The sequence below is a fragment of the Lagenorhynchus albirostris genome, chromosome 21, assembly GCF_949774975.1.
Source record: "Lagenorhynchus albirostris chromosome 21, mLagAlb1.1, whole genome shotgun sequence".
Taxonomy (NCBI): domain Eukaryota; kingdom Metazoa; phylum Chordata; class Mammalia; order Artiodactyla; family Delphinidae; genus Lagenorhynchus; species Lagenorhynchus albirostris.
Window position 1 is genome coordinate 18,228,884 of NC_083115.1, and position 19,229 is coordinate 18,248,112.

The 19,229-nt window shown below is 37.2% G+C and overlaps 1 protein-coding gene across 11 annotated transcripts in view; it reads right to left on the bottom strand.

The window, feature by feature from the left end:
* The window catches only part of FGL1 (fibrinogen like 1), a 56,680-nt gene that overhangs the window by 19,250 nt on the left and 18,201 nt on the right, over positions 1-19,229 (bottom strand). For 6 of the 11 annotated variants that reach the window (XM_060136497.1, XM_060136501.1, XM_060136492.1 and 3 more), the window contains exon 2: positions 1,794-1,873. In XM_060136497.1, coding sequence (XP_059992480.1) covers positions 1,794-1,856 — 63 coding nt within the window. In that variant the 5' untranslated portion in view covers positions 1,857-1,873. Of the gene's footprint in view, positions 1-1,793; positions 1,874-5,809; positions 5,904-12,611; positions 12,717-15,592; positions 15,614-19,229 lie in introns of those variants that run through there. The other 5 variants (XM_060136494.1, XM_060136495.1, XM_060136502.1 and 2 more) reach the window with 5 other exon arrangements.

Here is a 19,229-nt window from a genome sequence, read left to right on the forward strand (position 1 = left end):
TACTCTCAAACTCTACATATCACCGCCTGAGTGCTTTCTTAACAGGAAAGTGCTTTACAGCATCATTACATGTGACTAGTGTGTCAGTCTCTAAAATAAACAAGGCTTTTGAATGACCTTTTTGTATTGATACATTTAAAAAATATATTGAATGTTCATAACCTGATAACACATGGTCACCTTTCTAAGGGATGCTACTTTAGACCCTCAGATCCCTGAGTATCTTACCCATTTACCTGTTCTGGAAATTCTATTGGAGTCACTTTACCTTTTGGCTTACTTATTGTTTTTCCCTTAATTACTTCAAAACAGGATGCAGAAGCCTGAGTCTTTCGGTTAAATTGTTTACTTTCTCTAAAAAAGGCAAATAACCCAAGAATATTGCATGTGAAAGAGTTTATCAGCTTCCTTCTACCGTGGCATCTGACTGAGTGGATTTCTCCAGAGCTAAAGCAAATGTGGTGACTTGGGAAGGGGAGTTGCAGAGGTGTGCCTCCTGGGAAGAGCTACTGAGACCAAGAAGCTGCAGTAAAGACCCTTAAGTACTCAACGCTGGGAGAGTTACTAGGGGATAGTGAAGAGAAAGGACAAAAGACAAAGTTTTGCCTTTTTCCTGTTTTTACTTTGACAACTCTATTTGCAGCTCATGTCATGATCTCCTGTGATAAGCATAAATGTTTGCTGAGAAATTATGAATTTTAACATGTAAGTGCCTTACACTACTTTTATATACATTATTTCCTAAAATAGGCATTTGAATACAGTCAGACATATTTCCCAATTTATAATTGCATAACTTCCTGTTTCTATCTTTATGTGCTACCTTGTATTCATTCCATAAATATGAGGGCATACTGTGTTCTGGGCACTTTGCTAGGCTGTCTGAACAGCATGCTCAGATATTCTGTTTGGGGCAAAAGAAAGAGGAAAATACATTGTCTTCCCGTGAAGGACTATAATGTAAACATAGAAATTCAGCCTCTAAACTGAAGGTCATATAGCAAGAGAATGGAGAAATGATAGTAGAGGACTCCTCCCTCCTGTCTCCAGGCCCAAGTCACTGAAGCTCTCCCAGCTGTTTCTCTAGGACTATTAACTTATTTTCAGACTCTCTCTTCAACTCTCTTTGATTTATCCTCTCTGAATGAGTTATTTGCTTAGCCCCCTGAGTTATACCTGTCTAAAAAATGAACAGCAAAGACATTTTATGGCATCTGGAATCCTGTGTTGCTTTCTAATAGTGGGAAATTGGTTGTGATGTTGTTAAATATAGTGGACTATACAATTTAAAAATAACTAAAGGATTACAGGGCAAGGATGTTCAATTTTTATGTGACTACATATACAGTGTTAGTAAGCTTATTTAAAACTTAGGCGTTTTCTTTCTCCCAGAACTTTGAGTAAATGATTGTTTTTCCCTTTTTACTCATGAATGGAGAGAGGCACAAGTTCATTGCAATTACTTTCAAATAATCTGTTTAGTTTACACTGACAGTGTCCGATAGTGGAAAGCTCAAGGTCAATTTCAAAAGACAGTTTTAAATTCTTACTATTATGCAACCACCCAAATAACCCCAGTAAATAAAAAAGATTTTACTTAGTGTGAATACTGATTTTTACTTTAAAGGTTTTTTTTAAAGCACTTAATAAGTGCCTATTACGTGGCAGGTGCTTTTTCATTTTCCCCCTAGTTAAGTTTTTTTAGTGACAAGTTACTATAGACTTTCTGCAAAATAAAAGAAAATTCAGATCTAAGTGGGTATTTAAAACAATAGCTTTTGTAATGAGCTTACCCAGCTTTCCCTGCCCATCACCAGAACAGTGGTGAGAAGGATGAAACTGATCATCTTCACCATTTTTCCCACTGAAAGAACTGCAAGAACAAAAAGAATTTCATAAACTTAATTTATTGTGAATTTTTCATGAGGCCAATGCGGCTTGACTCAATGTGATCCAGGAGGTCAGACACAGCTCCAGGCTGTGTCTAATCTGACAGTCGCCATGGAAATTCTCCTGGACTTTCCCAGGCTTCTCCCCACAGAAGGATGCTCACTGTTACCTTGTATAGAATTGAACCAGTTCCACAGCAAAAACAGAGGAACTCTGGCTCTTGGGAGTATGAAAAAGGCACAGGCTCTTTAAGCACAAAGACGTGGTTTCATAGTTTGGCTCAGCCAGTTCCTAGTTGTGTGACCCTAGGCAACTTACTATAAAATGCTCCTGATCTGTAAAATAGACTTCATAATTCTCACCTTATAGGACCGTGGTCATTTTGATGTAATATTTTCAAACACCCTAGCATATGATAAGTGCTAAATGAACAGTCACTCATTTTGTATATGGAAGGCTTTTTATTTTGACAAAAAGGGATAAAGAAAAAGTTACAACAAATAGAAGGTGATATGCATTATTTTTCTCAGTGTCTTAATGTATAGGCAGCTACCAAGATAATATAAAACTTTAATCTCTCTTTAAAGTTGTAGAGGAAAATTAACTTTACCACTTCATGAGATTATTTTTTAAATCAGTCTTGAATTCATGAATCTTGATGAAAAATTTTGTTCATCCTCAAAATAACTTCTGTATGCTGCCAGTGGTGAATTTTCATAAATTTTAGAGGCTAAGGAGCCTAGAAGGGCAGAAAATCTTCAAACAAATTGATACCTATGGTTTTTGCTAAAAAAAGAACCAGAATCAACTGAATTATTTGTCAGCCTATTTTTATTCTTATAAAATCTATGACCACTAGGTCCTTTTCATGTATCTCTTTCTCAATTTTTACATAATTTAAAAAGTGGTTCCTAAACTTTGCTGTCCATTGGGATCACTTGGGGAGCTTTAAAAATATTTCCACGCCCAGAAATTGAATCAAATGTCTAAAGGTGGCAGTCAGGGCTTAGAATTTTTAAAGGACTCCCAGCTGATTCCAATATACAGCAAAGTTTGAAAAACAAGGATTTAGGGACTTAATAGACAATTTTTTTTTCCAGTCTATGCTAACAAAATAGGTAGTTCTCAGTCCTTCTGGGGCCAAAAAAAAAAAAAAAAAAAGTTACAGAATGAGAGGGGCACTACTTAAATTCAGGGACAAATAGCATGCATGGGCATCTTGGGAAGCACTGCAAGATATAATGTGAATTTCTTAAATATGTGAAATTTGTGCAGTACAGAGAGTAATAAAGAGTCTCCTAGATAAAACCATATAATTTTACTTCACACAACTTTACTTCTGGCTGATGTTTTTTTTTATTACATACCTAGCACTGTCCTAGGCTATGCATTTTATAAGCATCTTATTTAATCCTCAAATAACTCTATAAGGCAACTACTATTATCCTCATCATACAAATGAATAGATCAGAGAGCTTAAGTCACTGAAGACCCAGCAATTGGGCTGAGGGCTTTCCACCTTGAAAGCCCGTGACCCCCAACCTGTATTCTGCATGGCCTTCCTTTCTATATACATATACACCTGTTATATATATATATATATATGTAGGGACACAGGCTACACAGAGGTATAGAGGCCCTGCTACTTGGCTTTCTCCAGTGAACACCACTCTCACTCCTAAACATGGCTGTGACTTATTTGTTCCTAAGTCATGTGCTTCTGCAAAGGAACATTAGGTCAGCCTGGCAGGAGAGGACAGGTCTCCTGCCAGGTTGACAGGAGAGGAGACAGCTGCACTAAACAGAAGCAGTCCTACAGAGTGGTGGCGCCAACAAGCATTTACTGATTACTGGCTATCTGCTCAGCACTGCGCCACATGCTGTGGGAAAATAAAATACAGCTGCCACATCAAGGCAATGTTTTGGGGAAGAAATGAAAATAAATATTAAAAGGGAAGTTAAAGACAACATAAATTTAATTACATATGGTTTCATGTATTATATTTCAACTTAATCTACATTAAACCATATGTAATTAAATATAAAAACGAAATTTTTCCAGGTGACCTCTCAAGACAAAATTAATTACTTCCTCCACTGTGATCCCATACTCTGTTTACAAACAAATATAGCATTCATTCACTCAGTAAACACTGTTTGCATGCCTGCTATGCTCCAGGCACTGTGCCAGGCGAGATGGAATTATCACTTGATTTGTTTCTACATGTCTCTCTCCAACTGCTTCCTTTTGTCCATGCTATTTTGTTTAGAATAGGATTCTTGAAGGCAAAGGCCACACCTTGCTATAACTGTTGTATCCCTAGCATCTAACTTATTATGGCGACCCTAATAAAAGTTTAGTTATTGCCTCTGAAGAAGAATTTCCCCGAGAGGGAAAATCTTTCTCAGAGGGAAAAATATGAGTTCCTTGCCATAAAGCTAGTCTGTTTGCAGTGACATACTCCCCCTCCTATGCTTATCCTTGTCAAGGGGAAAACAATGGGCTAAGTATATTTTTGAAAATAAGTGTTAAGAAGGTGTCAGGGGGGCTTCCCTGGTGGTGCAGTGGTTGAGAACCTGCCTGCTAATGCAGGGGACACAGGTTCGAGCCCTGGTCTGGGAGGATCCCACATGCCGCAGAGCAACTAGGCCCGTGAGCCACAACTACTGAGCCTGCGCATCTGGAGTCTGTGCTCCGCAACAAGAGAGGCCGCGATAGTGAGAGGCCTGTGCACCGCGATGAAGAGTGGCCCCCGCTTGCCACAACTAGAGAAAGCCCTCGCACAGAAACAAAGACCCAACACAGCAAAAATTAATTATTTAATTAATAAACTCCTACCCCCAACATCTTATTAAAAAAAAAAGGAGTTAGGAACTTTGGGTTGGATTGAACACATACATTTTTTTCTTTCTCACAAAACCCCACTAGAAAGGAGTAAAGAAAAATGGAAAAGACATGGATTGACAAGGTGGAAGAGAAAGGGAGAGGAGAAAACACCTGGCATACAATGTCAACCAGATGACAAAAAGCACACAGGGGAATTGGCAGAGCTGCTAAAACTGAATAGCAAGCAGTAGCAGCAGGGAGTACCACAAGAAGCAAGCTAGGTTGCATTGCAGTATCCCAGATGGTGCTAGCTTGGAGGTGACCACTAGCTTGGAAGGCAGGGTGGAGGTAATGGGCTGATACCCAGCTTCTCACCTAAATTGTGAACAGCCAGGTGAATAAGGTTTTTCCCACCCCATCAAAAAATGAAAGGCTTCTTCTTTTTTTAAATATTTTTTAAAAATTAATTAATTAATTAATTAAGTTTTGGCTGCATTGGGTCTTCATTGTTGCACACGGGCTTTCTCTAGTTGCAGCAAGCAAGGGCTACTCTTTGTTGCAGTGTGCGGGCTTCTCATTGAAGTGGCTTCTCTTGTTGCGGAGCAGGGGCTCTAGGCGCGCAGGCTTCAGTAGTTGTGGAGCATGGGCTCAGTAGTTGTGGCTTGCGGGCTCTAGAGCGCAGGCTCAGTAGTTGTGGCACAGGGGCTTAGTTGCTCCGTGGCATGTGGAATCTTCCCAGACCAGGGCTCGAACCCATGCCCCCTGCATTGGCAGGTGGATTCTTAACCACTGTGACACCAGGGAAGCCCTGAAAGGCTTATTTCTATTAAGGTCGAACCAAAGAGACTCCAGGTATCATGACCACAGGTACAATGGAGGTCAAAAGAGAGACACTGTTCTATAAGTTTGAGCCCTCCCCAGGTTACTTCCATCCTGGCAGCTAGATAGTCACGCAGGCAGCTCTAAACTCCTCCTATTATTTTCCAGGCCAGAGATTGTGTGATTCCTCTCTGGAGGAATGAATAATGTCACAGAAAAGATCTTCAAAAGTTGACATTGGGAGATTCCCCAACAAAAGAGCTATGTTCTTACCTGATCATTCTCCAAAGAAGCCCATCAGTTGGCAAGCTTCTTTTATGCACACAGGAAAGGTATAGGCACAATATTTTGCTTATTTCTTTTCTGTCTGAAGGGAGGCTTATTTTAAATTACATTCTGTGTCCATATTTACTTAACAGTTTAAAGAGAAGCACTTAAAGACCAAACTTTCTATATGACAACACTGGGCAGAAATCCATATGATAGCAATTAATTTACCATGAAAGTATATAATTTACTTGTTATCATTTAACCCTTTTATCCAACATTGTAGCATATACCAGAAAAAACCATAATTCAAAAAGACACATGCACCCCAATGTACATTGCAGCACTATTTACAATAGCCAGGTCATGGAAGAAACCTAAATGCCCATCAACAGACGAATGGATAAAGAAGATGTGGTATGTATATATAATGGAATATTACTCAGCCATAAAAATGAACGAAATTGGGTCATTTGTAGAGACGTGGATGGACCTAGAGACTGTCTTACAGAGTGAAGTAAGTCAGAAAGAGAAAAACAAATGTCGTATATTAACGCATGTATGTGGAATCTAGAAAAATGGTATACATGAACTGGTTTGTAGGGCCGAAATAAAGACACAGATGTAGAGAACACAGATGTAGAGAACAAACGTATGGACACCAAGGGCGGGAAAGTGGGGCAGGGGGGCGGGGGGTGGTGATGGTGTGATGAATTGGGAGATTGGGATTGACATGTATACACTAATATGTATATGATAGATAACTAATAAAAAAATAAAGTTAAAAATATCCAACATTGTAAATAAAATAACCAAAATACACAGAAGGAAGTGAAGTGCTGAGTAGATTACACAGCTAAATGGACAAAGAAATTAGATAAAACACAAGAAGACATACAATTGTTCATTACAGAAAAGTTCCAAAGAGCATTTATAGACCCATTTTTTTCAGTAAGTCATCCTTTTATACATGCATATGATAAAGTTTGTAGCAACAGTTTAGGAAAATGGATATTTTACTCTGTTATCCTAGTAGCTAGTTTTCTTTAAGTTCAAGCACGTATTGTGTACCTGCTTTATGCCAGGTGCTATGTATACTAGATGCTTATACATATAGCTTATTTTAAATATATTTAATTATATTAAAAGTATTAGCTTATATTAACATGTAGAGAAAATTAAGTTAATTATGGCATTTAAAATGTTTTCCAATGTAAAATAGAGACCCTCCCCACCCCTGCTCTGTGGGCTTTTAGAGGGGATAGAAGTGGCATGACAAGAAAAATGCAAGCAAACAGAAGTATGAACAAATTGAGAAGGAAGATGAATAGGCTTGCTATCAGTATCTTCTAATTGATAAAATAATCTTGGAATTCTATTAAAAACTCATCTAGGTAGCTCTTTTTTATATGAAAGATAAAGTCAGAGCCCATTTGCAATGCAGTAGTCTCCTAAACTTTGCATTTGCTTATGTTGAGTTCATACCTACAAAATTCGCAAAATTTCAGGTTGAAATAAAAACCCTGATCCAAGACATCTGATGTTATAAACAAATACATTTTCATCCTGATCCTGGGGGTAGTTTCATGTTTCTTTTGTCTGGGAGCTCTTGGAAGGATCTGCCATTATCATCGGTCCATCTGTCAAGACTCTATTTGTAAAGAAAGAGCTTGCAGAAGAATAAATTCTCACTACAATTATGACAATTTAGGTATATATGGAATGAAGACATTTCCACCTTTCCTGTTAGGCATAGCAGTCAAACACTGATATAGTAAGACTTATTTTCTTTAGATTTAGCTATACCAGTGGTCTAATCTTGTTCATTTAGACATAATTATATGCAATTAAGGCCTAATAAAATACAACAAATCTCTGAAAAATGTGCCTCCTTTCCTCCATCAGAATGAAAGATAGAAAAAAAATATGAGGAGAAACAAAAAAGAAAGAATCCAATTAGTTTCAATGTCTGTATTCCATAAATCCCATTGGAAAAAATATGTATATGTTGTCAATGTATCTACTGTTGTCTGTGATTTTGAGTAGTATTTCACTGTAAACTTATCACTGATCTTTTTCCTAAGAAGAGCTGAGATAGTAACTAGTGCTCTCTAAAGATCATAAAGAACAAAAAGCTATTTGTCTGGTTTATGAATTATATGTAGTACTTTTCTACTTGAATCATAAATATCTTCAATGTTTTCTGCTATACTGACCAGCTTCTGAATTATCTATCCTTTTTCAAAATAGAAAAGGCAAGTACCCTTTGACTTTAATACTATCGCTAATTCTCTCAGTTAACATGTTTTTCAATACTATGTAAAATTGTGATTTAAAAAGGCTACTTTTAAAAAGAAAAATGAACAAACCTCCATACTGTGAAAACGCAGATATAACAGAAAGCAGGGACTTGAACAGATAGCTGTACACCAATGTTTACAGCAGCATTATTCGCAATAGCCAAAAGGTAGAAACAACCCAAATGTGTATTGACAGATGACTAGATGAACAGAATGACATATATACACACAATGAAATATTAACTTGAAACTAATACAATATTGTAAATCAACTACACTTCAGAAAAACAGAAAAAAACCCCAACAACAAAAAAAGTGTTAGATTCCAGTGAAGGGGGATGGAGTAGAAGGAATGAGCCCAGGGACAGCTGATTTTCATCATAAACCTCTCTGTATTATTTGACTTTCTTTAACTATGTACATTTTGATACACATTTTTAAATATCAAATTTTAAAACTTCATGATTTAATTTACATATGTAGAGGATTTTCAGACAGTGATTCCCTGACATGATTTTAGGTGTTTTTAACTGTCATTATCTAAAATTATTTTAAAATAACAACATATTACCACATACTGGGTGGCTTAAAATAACAGAAGTTTATTGTCTCACATTCTGGAGGATAGAAATATGAAGTCAAGTCAGCATGCCTATGCACCCTTCAAGAAGCTCTAAGGAAGAATCAATCCTTCCCTGCCTCTTCTAGCTTCTGGTGGTTGCCAGCAATCTTTGGCATTCCTTGGCCTGTGTCAACATAACTCTACTCTCTGCCTCCATCTTCACATGGCTGTCTTCCTTTGTATGTCTCTGCGTCCAAATTTCTATCTTAATACAAGGACCCCAGTCATTGGATTAAGGTTCCAATATGACTTATTGTAATTTGATTACATCTCCAAAGACCCTATTTCCAAATAAGGTTACACTCACAAGTAACGGGATTTAGAATTGAACATATCACTTTAGAAGACACAATTTAACCCAGTACAGGTACCCAACAAAATATTTGTTGAATGGATGAGAAGAAAAATTGTGAACCTAAGTTACAATTTTAGAACTTCCCAGTATGTTATTGCAATTTTATAGTTGTTTACTAGAGACCGAATTCAGTTGGTCTGCTGAATTTATTAGATGTCCCTGTCAGATTCCCTCCATCATCTCCCCACTCCCAGTGACAACTAGAAACACTTAACAAACTATGCCTTTCATAAGGTTTTTACTGATTTGCAAATATGACATTGCAGTGTGTGATAGCTTAAAAAGAGTTACTTTTAAAAGAGATATTTGGATTTATAAAATCCCCAAAGGAAAAAAAAATAACTGAAAACTTAATACCTAAAATATTTAAAATTTGGCTCTTAATGGGCTAAAGACATTATCATAGCTATTTCATAATAAATTATTAGTTTGACTCATTTTTCAGTTGGTAATAAATATATTTCTTGAGCAAAATTACAACAGGTATGCTCCTATTTAAAACAAAATCTCATTTGTATCCTTAAGGTCATTTATTATTTAATTTTAAAATTTACCATGAAGTTCAAGTAGCAAAAAGTAAAACAAAACAAAACAAAAAAACCCTCCACATAACGGAGGTTTCTTAACATGTAATCAACTACACAGTCATAAATATATAAAGTTTTTTAATGTTACAGAAAATAAGAAGCAAGATAATTGTTTTATTATAAGCAAGCAAAAGAAAATAAAGATGGAAAATAGTTGTTTTTTTTAAAACACAAAAGAGATTTTTGAAGTACAAAGTATTATCCCATGAGGTTAGAACACACAATCAAAATATAATTAAAGGAAGTGAGATCATCCAGTTGAACACTGCCAACATCTGAGGAAGCAAGGCTCAGAGAGGGCATATCATCTGCCTAAAGAAATAAAATAGACCCTCCTAGAGTAATGAAAATAAAAACAAAATTAAACAAATGGGACCTAATTAAACTTAAAAGCTTTTGCTTTTAAGCAAAGGCAACCATAAACAAGACGAAAAGACAACCCTCAGAATGGGAGAAAATATTTACAAATGAAGCAACTGACACTTATTTGTGGAATTTTAAAAAAATGATAAAATGAACTTATTTACAAAACAGAAACAGACCCACAGACATAGAAAACAAACTTATGGTTACCAAAGGGGAGAGGGGTGGGGACAAATTAGGAGCTTGGGATTAAAATATACACACTATTATATATAAAATAGATAAACAAAAAGGACCTACTGTATAGGTAGGTCCTTGTTTTATATATATCTATATATATAACTGAATCACTTTGCTATACACTTGCAACTAACACAACATTGCAAATTACACTTCAATAAAAAATTATGTTCTTATATCTATATCTGAATCTGGCTCTTGCATAAGTGAAAGTGTGTGTTAAAAGTGCTCTGGGAGGGCTTCCCTGGTGGAGCAGTGGTTAAGAATCTGCCTGCCAATGTAGGGGACACGGGTTTGAGCACTGGTCTGGGAAGATCCCACATGCCGTGGAGCAACAAAGCCCATGTGCCACAACTACTGAGCCTGTGATCTAGAGACCGTGAGCCACAACTACTGAGCCCACCTGCCACAACTACTGAAGCCCGCATGCCTAGAGGCCGTGCTCCGCAACAAGAGAAGCCACTGCAATGAGAAGTCCGTGCACCACAATGAAGAGTAGCCCCTCCTCCCCGTAACTAGAGAAAGCCCGCGCAGCAATGAAGACCCAACGCAGCCAAAAAAAAAAAAAAAAACAAAAAAAGTGCTCTGGGAGATGCTGGGAAATTATATTATATACAGATTGTAATGCATTATATTTGGTAGAAAATAAAGGGGCAGGAACTTCCCTGTTGGTGCAATGGTTAAGAATCTGCCTGCCAATGCAGCAGACACGGGTTCGAGCCCCGGTCCTGGAAGATCCCACATGCCGCGGAGCAACTAAGCCCGTATGCCACAACTACTGAGCCCGCATGCCACAACTACTGAAGGCCGTGTGCCTACAGCCCATGCTCTGCAATGAGAGAAGCCACTGCAATGAGAAGCCTGTACACCACAACGAAGAATAGCCCCCATTCACCACAACTAGAGAAAAGCCCGCGCGCAGCAACGAAGACCCAACGCAGCCAAAAATAAATAGATAAATAAATATATTTTAAAAAAAGAAAAGAAAGAAAATAAAGGGGCAGTGAAAAAGCTTTGGCAGGTTTCTCTTGCCATTGAATTCCCAATTCATTGCCATTAAAATAATCAAATCTGATCTTTCCCAGAGAAAGGAGGCAGCCCCTAGTCTGGCAGATCCTTAAACAATAAGGCATTTCAAATGTTATTATATATATTTAAAAGTCATTATATTAACTCGATCATCTTTAAAATAATTCCTGAGAATATCTTAAGTCTTTTAAAATTCCCCAGTGCCTCCATTAGTAATTCCAGCCATCTTCTATAATATTGAAGAAATGTTTAGGTATAAGAAACTTGCTTTGAAATTCTGATCTCCATCATTCATCATAGTAAACCATCATTAGACTGCAAACCTGGATTGTGGTGAAGTTATATCAGATTACTTCGCTCCTCACTATACAACTAGTTGTATTTATTTTACAATGTTTTTGCTTTGGTCTATCTCAAAATTTTAATTATTATAAAATTAAAACAGTTTTCAAATGGCTATTCTTTGATGTACTGTATCATTTGATATAAATTGTTCTAAGTGTAAGTCCATTTTTTCCCAATAAAATCTTTGAGTTTTAATTGATTATAGTAAATTAAATTTAAACACAAAAATTTTAAGTTTGGGACTAAAATGTTCTACAGCTGACATGTTAACTTTTAAAAACAAAATTACCAAACACAAGTTCATTACTAGCATGTAATGGTAATTCAAAAATGGTTGTTTTAAGTGAGCTATTATGAAAGGATACAGATAAAAGAAATTAAAAAGAAGAAAAAGTTACTGAAGGAAGCATATTTAATAAGTTAGCATTCACAAATGGTAACGTGTAAGACATATTAATGTGTCTCATATTAATGGAAGACAGTTAAAATGACCCATAAACAGATTTAGAGACTCCTTTTGGGTTATTTTCTTCTAATTTTTTCCCTTTTTCTGGTATTGGAATATAACAGTATCTTTGTTACTTATCTCAAGAATTTATACTCAATGAAAGCTTCAAAAAGCCAAATAAGTTTGATTCCCAAAAGAAAGAAATAAAGAACATTTCTGAAGTTTTTACTTCTGAAGAGGAAATTATAACATCATCCATTTTATTTTCCATTTTGTATATTAAAACTGCAAATCTTTTTATTTACATCAAATTCTCATCCAATTCATTCAAAATGTACCAGGAATGGAAGGAGATGTAATTCTAAATCTCTTTTCCAAGTGGCAGAAGCAGCCGTCTCTCTAATCAACCTGACCTTTCTCAAGGGCCAACAGTTGTTTTTTGAGTTATGCTTAATATCATACCTAGGAAATCAACTAGCATTACTACAATTATGTCAAATGTGCAGAGAGGTTAAATACCTTGCCTGAAGTCACAAATGAGTCAGAGACACAGCTTAGGCGAGGTCCAGCCACTCTGTCTCCCAGGCTCCTCCAACTGCATTCAGACTTTGTAATTGCTTCTCTGTTATTTGATTAGAAATAGGGACTGTGTTGATTCTGGCTTTAGTCCAGAAACAAATAGATGAGGAAATCAGTTTAACTGGAAGGAAAACTAAAAGAGGGAATTCAAGGACAAATCCCAGTACTCTGATATTTTTCTTTTTTTTCTCCTATTTGCATGAATTTTTACTAAAAATCCAATAATATATCTTTATAAAAACATATCTCTGATTTGTTGACCTCTTACTATTGTGCTCATCCACAGAAGTTTTGAATTTTGACTAACTTCAATAATGTTCACTTGAAGATTAAGTAAAACCAAAGTTTGGTTGAAGCTTTGCTTTCTGGTACTAACGATAATAAAATTTTACCTATAAAGATACGGATTAGGGCTTCCCTGGTGGTGCAGTGGTTGAGAGTCTGCCTGCCGATGTAGGGTACACAGGTTCGTGCCCCGGTCCGGGAAGATCCCACATGCCGCGGAGCGGCTGGGCCCGTGAGCCATGACCGCTGAGCCTGCGCGTCCGGAGCCTGTGCTCCGCAACAGGAGAGGCCACAACAGTGAGAGGCCCGCGTACCGCAAAAAAAAAAAAAAGATACGGATTAAAATTTCATTTCAACTACAATATGGAGAGAAGCCAAATTTTTCTTAGTTCTAAAAATGTGGTAAGTTAATAATTGTCAAGATGAAACAGTCAATTTCTTTGATCTTTAAGAAAAGCAAAAATATTCCCTGAGGTGCAAAATTGTGAAATTTATCTGTAAGCATCAATTATCCTCTGATCGAGCTGTTCCTTTTGTTTTAAACTGTAGAGGATTTTCTAATGTGTAAGATGTTAGCGCCATTAATCACATTGCACAATAGTTTCAGACTGGAAACCCAGGTTCATCATTTCTTTTTTCATTCTGATGTAACTCACGCTGTTGTTTGCTGTTTGTTCTGTGATCCCTATTTATTAACTCAGATTCCAGTAAAAAGTTGTTTTTCTCTCTGTTCTTTGTTGTTTTCTGGACTAAAGTATTGCTGGTGTTTGGCCTTCCCATTAAGCATTTTCTCATCATTCACTCAGAAATTTTCAAGTTTACTAAGGAAAAGGTAATCCTGACGATTTACTGGAAAGAAAAAGTCAACTAGGTTGAAGTGGTTTACACACATGGGATAAGTGGAAATTACACATTCACAATAATGAATTCAAGCTGCTGCTGTTAAACTTCAAAAGCAAAGGTATGGGATTATTTGGCTGATTTGATAATTGCCTCTGGTAAAATGCAGTATTTTGAAATGCAGACCTATTTTTTTGCTCCTTGTATCCTTTTTGCCTCCTTCCCATTCAAGCATTTAGTAAACCCTGAGCTCACTTCCTCAGAGGAGGGACCTATAACTGTATGTCCCAGTAACAGCAGCTATCACACGTGGCACCCTTATGTACCAGACGTGGTAAATATACTAACTCATTCAGCGCCAACAGCCCCATCAGTGGGTACTGTTACTATCCCCATTTCACAAATGAGGAAACCAAGGCACAGAGGTTTAAGTAACTTGCCCAAGGTCAAGTTACAATGAGCAAGAGGTAGAGCTAGGATTCAAAGGCAGACTGGCTCAGAATCTGTGCTCTTTACCGTTAAAGATGATCAATGCTATCTGTCAAGGATGCGAGCAGCACCATGGCCTCAAGAGAAACCTGGGAAAAGCTAATCAGACGATAAGGACAGAATCTAGGGTCAATGTTCTGTGAAGGCGTGTCAGAACCTGAACTTTTTGGGAGGAATGTTAGTACTGTAGACCATGGATGCATTGTCAGAGCATCAGGAAATGTCAGATTTGTGACCTTGCACAATTGTACCAAAGCTATGAAATGAGAATGAGACCTCAGCTCAGTGGCTGACAGAAGTATGAGAAAACAACGAGACAAGAAGGGCAGGTGAGATCCAGTGTTTGAGGAGATGGACCAGAAACAGAACGGTTGGGATGCATACTGTAGGGCATGGCTGCTTTTTTTTTCTTTCTTTCTTTCTTTTTAAAAAATTGAAGTATAGTTGCTGTACAATATTATATGTTATAGGTGTACAATATAGTGATTCACAATTTTTAAAGGTTATACACCAGTTACAATTATAAAATATGTGCCATAGTCCCCATGTTGTACAGTATATCCTTATAGCTTATTTTATACCTAATAGTTTGTACCTCTTACCCCCCTACCCAATATTGCCCCACCCTCTTCCCTCTCCCCACTGGTAACCACTTGTTTGTTCTCTACATCTGTGAGTCTGCTTCTTTTTTGGTATATCACTAGTTTGTTGTATTTTTTAGATTCTATGTATAAGTGATATCATACAGTATTTGTCTTTCTCAGTCTCATTTATTACACTTAGCATACAGGGCTCAGCTTCTCAAAGGGGCTTCACTGAGCAGAACAGTGAGCTCATTAGGCTTACATCTTAAATTAGCTTGTCTAGAAGTTGGATTTTACACATTTACCCTAAGTGACTATTTTCTGGAGAACAGACTCATACTTAACAGTTTCTCAAGGGATATATAAAACAGAAAAGTGAACTTATTAATTTAGGAAAAGAGAATTGCTTGGTAAGCTAACCTGTTTAGGAATTTGCATAGAGGACTTCCTCATGGTGGACAAAATTGCCCCAGAGCAAATCAAGCAAAAGGAATTTTGATGAACAAAGAACATGAATAAAGAGCATTGGACTTAGAGGCTTTTTTTTTTTCAAAGTAAAGTAATTAGATAAACTTTTCTTCTCTGACCCAAGAATGAGCACCGACGAATTTTTTCCTTCTCCTTTTGGAAGACCATATTCAGAGAAGCTTCTCAATTAATACATCAGTTATAACACAGTTGTCATCCAAACCCTCTGGACTATATATTGTGTCTGCCCCTTACCTGATACCTGACCCAGTCCCAAGAGGAAGGTTGAATTCCAGGTCTCCCCAACTCCAGTCCGCTCCTGCCTGCAGCAGTGAACCTGTCTGTTCTCAGCCCCATCATGAACTAGACAACAGATCGTATATCCTTTATTCTACCAGCAAACATTTCTGACAGTTATATTTTCCAACCTTGACTCCCAATGAAGGGGGAGGTACCTTTTATGGGACTTATAAAATCCTGTGCTCTGAATACTGTGATCACATTTTAAACTTAAAAATGTGACTTTTATCAAAATATTTAGGATGGAACATATTTTAAATACCAAGGAAAGAGGTTAACAAAACTAGTCTTCGTTTCAGGCAACTAACAGAGCTTCCTCAGGTGGAGGTTATGAAACTCCTAAATATATAAACTTCCTATAATATTGGTTTAGATATCATCTCATAGGGAGTCCTGAAAGGATATAAAACATTCTCATGTAGCATAAGTCTGAGAAATTACTATGGAAAAGCACTTTAAAATTAGTGAGACTAAACCAATTTCACTAGTGAGTCACCCTACCTATTCCTATTGTCTATGTAACTAGTAAAAGTTTAAATTAATAGATGCTCAATAAACGGGTCCTGAATTAATTACTCCACGTCATGTCAATATGAATGGTATGGTCAAGGGAATAAAAGCGTTTTACTGAAGACTGAGAGAACTGCATTAATTTCCAAGCTCTGTCATGGCTCATTATATGCTCCTGAGCAAGTCATTGCTCCTCTCTGAAGCTCAGTCTTCTCATCTGTGAAAAAAGCTATTGGATCTAATGGTCCCTACGATCCACTCCCACTTTTAAATTCTTCTTTTTTGATTATTTATTATTATCTACAAGAAACCTTCCTAGAACATATTATGAAAGAGGATTAAAATTTTATATCAAAGTTAGGAAAGTTCATGGATAACTAGGCAACGCTGGTGAGTATGTGTAACGGATGAGTAAACTAGGTTGGAACTGAGACTTCAGTAAAGAGTCCTGTGGAATTAGGGATCCCTTTCATAGTTCCTCTGGGGCTCAAAACAGATAATCACAAAGCTGCTGTAATTATCCAGTTGGAAAATCTATATTATTACCTAAAAAATCTAGTTGCTTTGCTCTGTTCCTGGCCAACTCCTAGAGTTCTGGGACCATGGTGGTCTTGAAACGCTGCTGTTACTACCAGGCAGATTTCAAAATGTAAGTGGTGGTTGTAGGAAAAGGCCACTTTCTCCTTCCCTAACCTAATCTAGACTTGGACACAAGCCCCTTCCCTGAAACCCCAACAAAAGCATTTGATAAGCTGTGAAGTTTGCAAAGCTTCTGAAACTTTGGGGATAATGGAAAGAAATTACAATGCAGAGAAGGAAAATGTAAACAGGAATTTTAGCTATGAGTATTCTCTTCTCCATAGAGGTCCCCCATGGGCCATCTCTCCCCTTATCAATGGACCCAAACTATTGACATGTTGAAGGAATTACATAATCCTCCATGTAGAGAATGTCCTTGGTCATATCCTACCCTTAATTCCTCTCTTGCTTTATAAGAAGGGAAAAAATTTCTACATCCCCAGCCAATAAAGTACTAACCACTACTGGTTCTATACCTACAATTAAGATACAATTTATAGATTATGCAGAAAAATTTTGCTTTTTTTCCCATAAAGTTTCCATTTCAGAATATAATCTGTGCTATATTTTGCATAATAAAAGCGCATTAAAGTATCACCCACCAAGAAAAAGAAAAGTTTTCTCCAAAGATAAATAATGGCCCTGCTCCTAGCTAAACAAAAAAATTGTCACCAAAATCTTCTTGTTAAATATGGTGGATTGACCACACATTTAAAAATGTGCTTCCTCCTCAAATCCCTTTAAGATGACAGCAAAGAAATAGAAAGGCATAAACCTACAATGTCAAAGCAAACAGGAATGATATGTGAAGAGATAAGAGATTACAACAACTTACTGGAAGAGATTTTAGAGGAACCACAAAATTCAAGAGTGACTGTCAAGGCTGAAAATAAGGGGATTGGTAAAATAATATAAAAAGTGTAGCTGGACCCTATAGCCTCCTCCCCAGCCCATGTAACTCCTACCCTCTTTATTCATATATTACCTACCACTTGCCCATTTTTTATTCCTAAAAGAATTTGATCTGGACCTTATTTTCATTTGAGGATAGCAGGAATGTTGAAAGGTAGGAGCCACAAACAGAGAAGTTAAAATAAAGCATGTATAGAAAAAGTACAACCAGGCACCTCTTTCAAACAAGATTGCTGTCAGGCAGGTTTGTATTTCCTAGCAAGAGACAGGGTTCTTCTCGGGAGAAATGGAAGGGCCCCACAGGAAAAAAAATTAAGGATGCTAAAATATAATGCAACCTGCACAGATATGCCAGTTCACCACCTAAGCATATATTGAATCTCACCAGTCCACAAACTCTACCCATGAACATTAAGCTAGCTTTCTGTTAGCTTTGTCGGTGCCTTACATAGAGATAACCAAGGGTCACCAGACATTTGAAGAATGTCTCCAGTATGAAAAACAGAGATAAAAACAAGGGGAGAAAAAAATAAAAATGGAACCCAGTGAATACAGAATACTGGGGGCCAGGCAGTGTTCTAGATGCTGGGGAAACCGTAATGAACAAAACAGACAAAAGTCTCTGCCCTCATAGAGCTTACATTCTAGCAGAAAGGTGGAAGTAAACATTAAATGAAATAAATAAATAGATTTGTTAGAAAGTGATGTCTGCCATATACTGTGAAGAAAAATAAGTCAGTGGAGAGGCTTAGTGAGTGGGTGGGGGAAAGAGAGGCAAATTTAGATAGACTGGGCCAGGGAAGGCTTTATTGAGACGACATTTGAGCAAAGACTTGAAGGAGAGAAGAAAGTAAATCATGGGGATATCTGGGGACAGAGGGAGGAAGGAAGAAGTCCAGGCAGAGAGACTAGCTAGTGCAAAGGCTATGAGGCTGAAGTGTGTCTGAATGTCTGAGGAATAGCTAGGAAGCAAGCAGTCGATGTGTTCAGAGAGATAACAGAGATCAGATTACAGACAGACTACTAGTCTGTTGAAAGGAATGGGACTTTTACTCTGAGTGATGGGCAAGCCACTGAGGTATTTTTGAACCAAGAAATAATACAATGTGACCTACATTGGGGGGCACAAGAGTGGAGGTAGAGAGACCGGTAAGAGACTAGAGGAATACTCCAGGCAAGAAATGATGGCAGGTCAGAACAGGATGCTAATAGTGGAGGTGAAGAGGAATGGATATAATTTCAAAGTAGAAGAATGATTTCCTGACAGATTGAATGAGAGTTGTGAGAGAAAAAAAGAAGTCAAAGATGACTTCAAGGTTTTTGGTCTTAGCAACCTGAAAGATGGACATGTCAATAAGCTGAGGTGGGGAAGAATGAAAGAATAACAATTTGGAGCAAGGAGGAGAGATGAAGAACTCTATTTTGGAAACGGTAAGTTTGAGATGACTGTTAAACATGCAAGGAAAATGTGAAGAAGGCAGTTGGATTACAGAGTCTACAGTTAGGGGAAAATATATATTTTAAAGTCAGTACCATAAAGAATGGTATTTAAAGTTATAAGAATGAGGACAGCAAGGATGTAGTACAGATT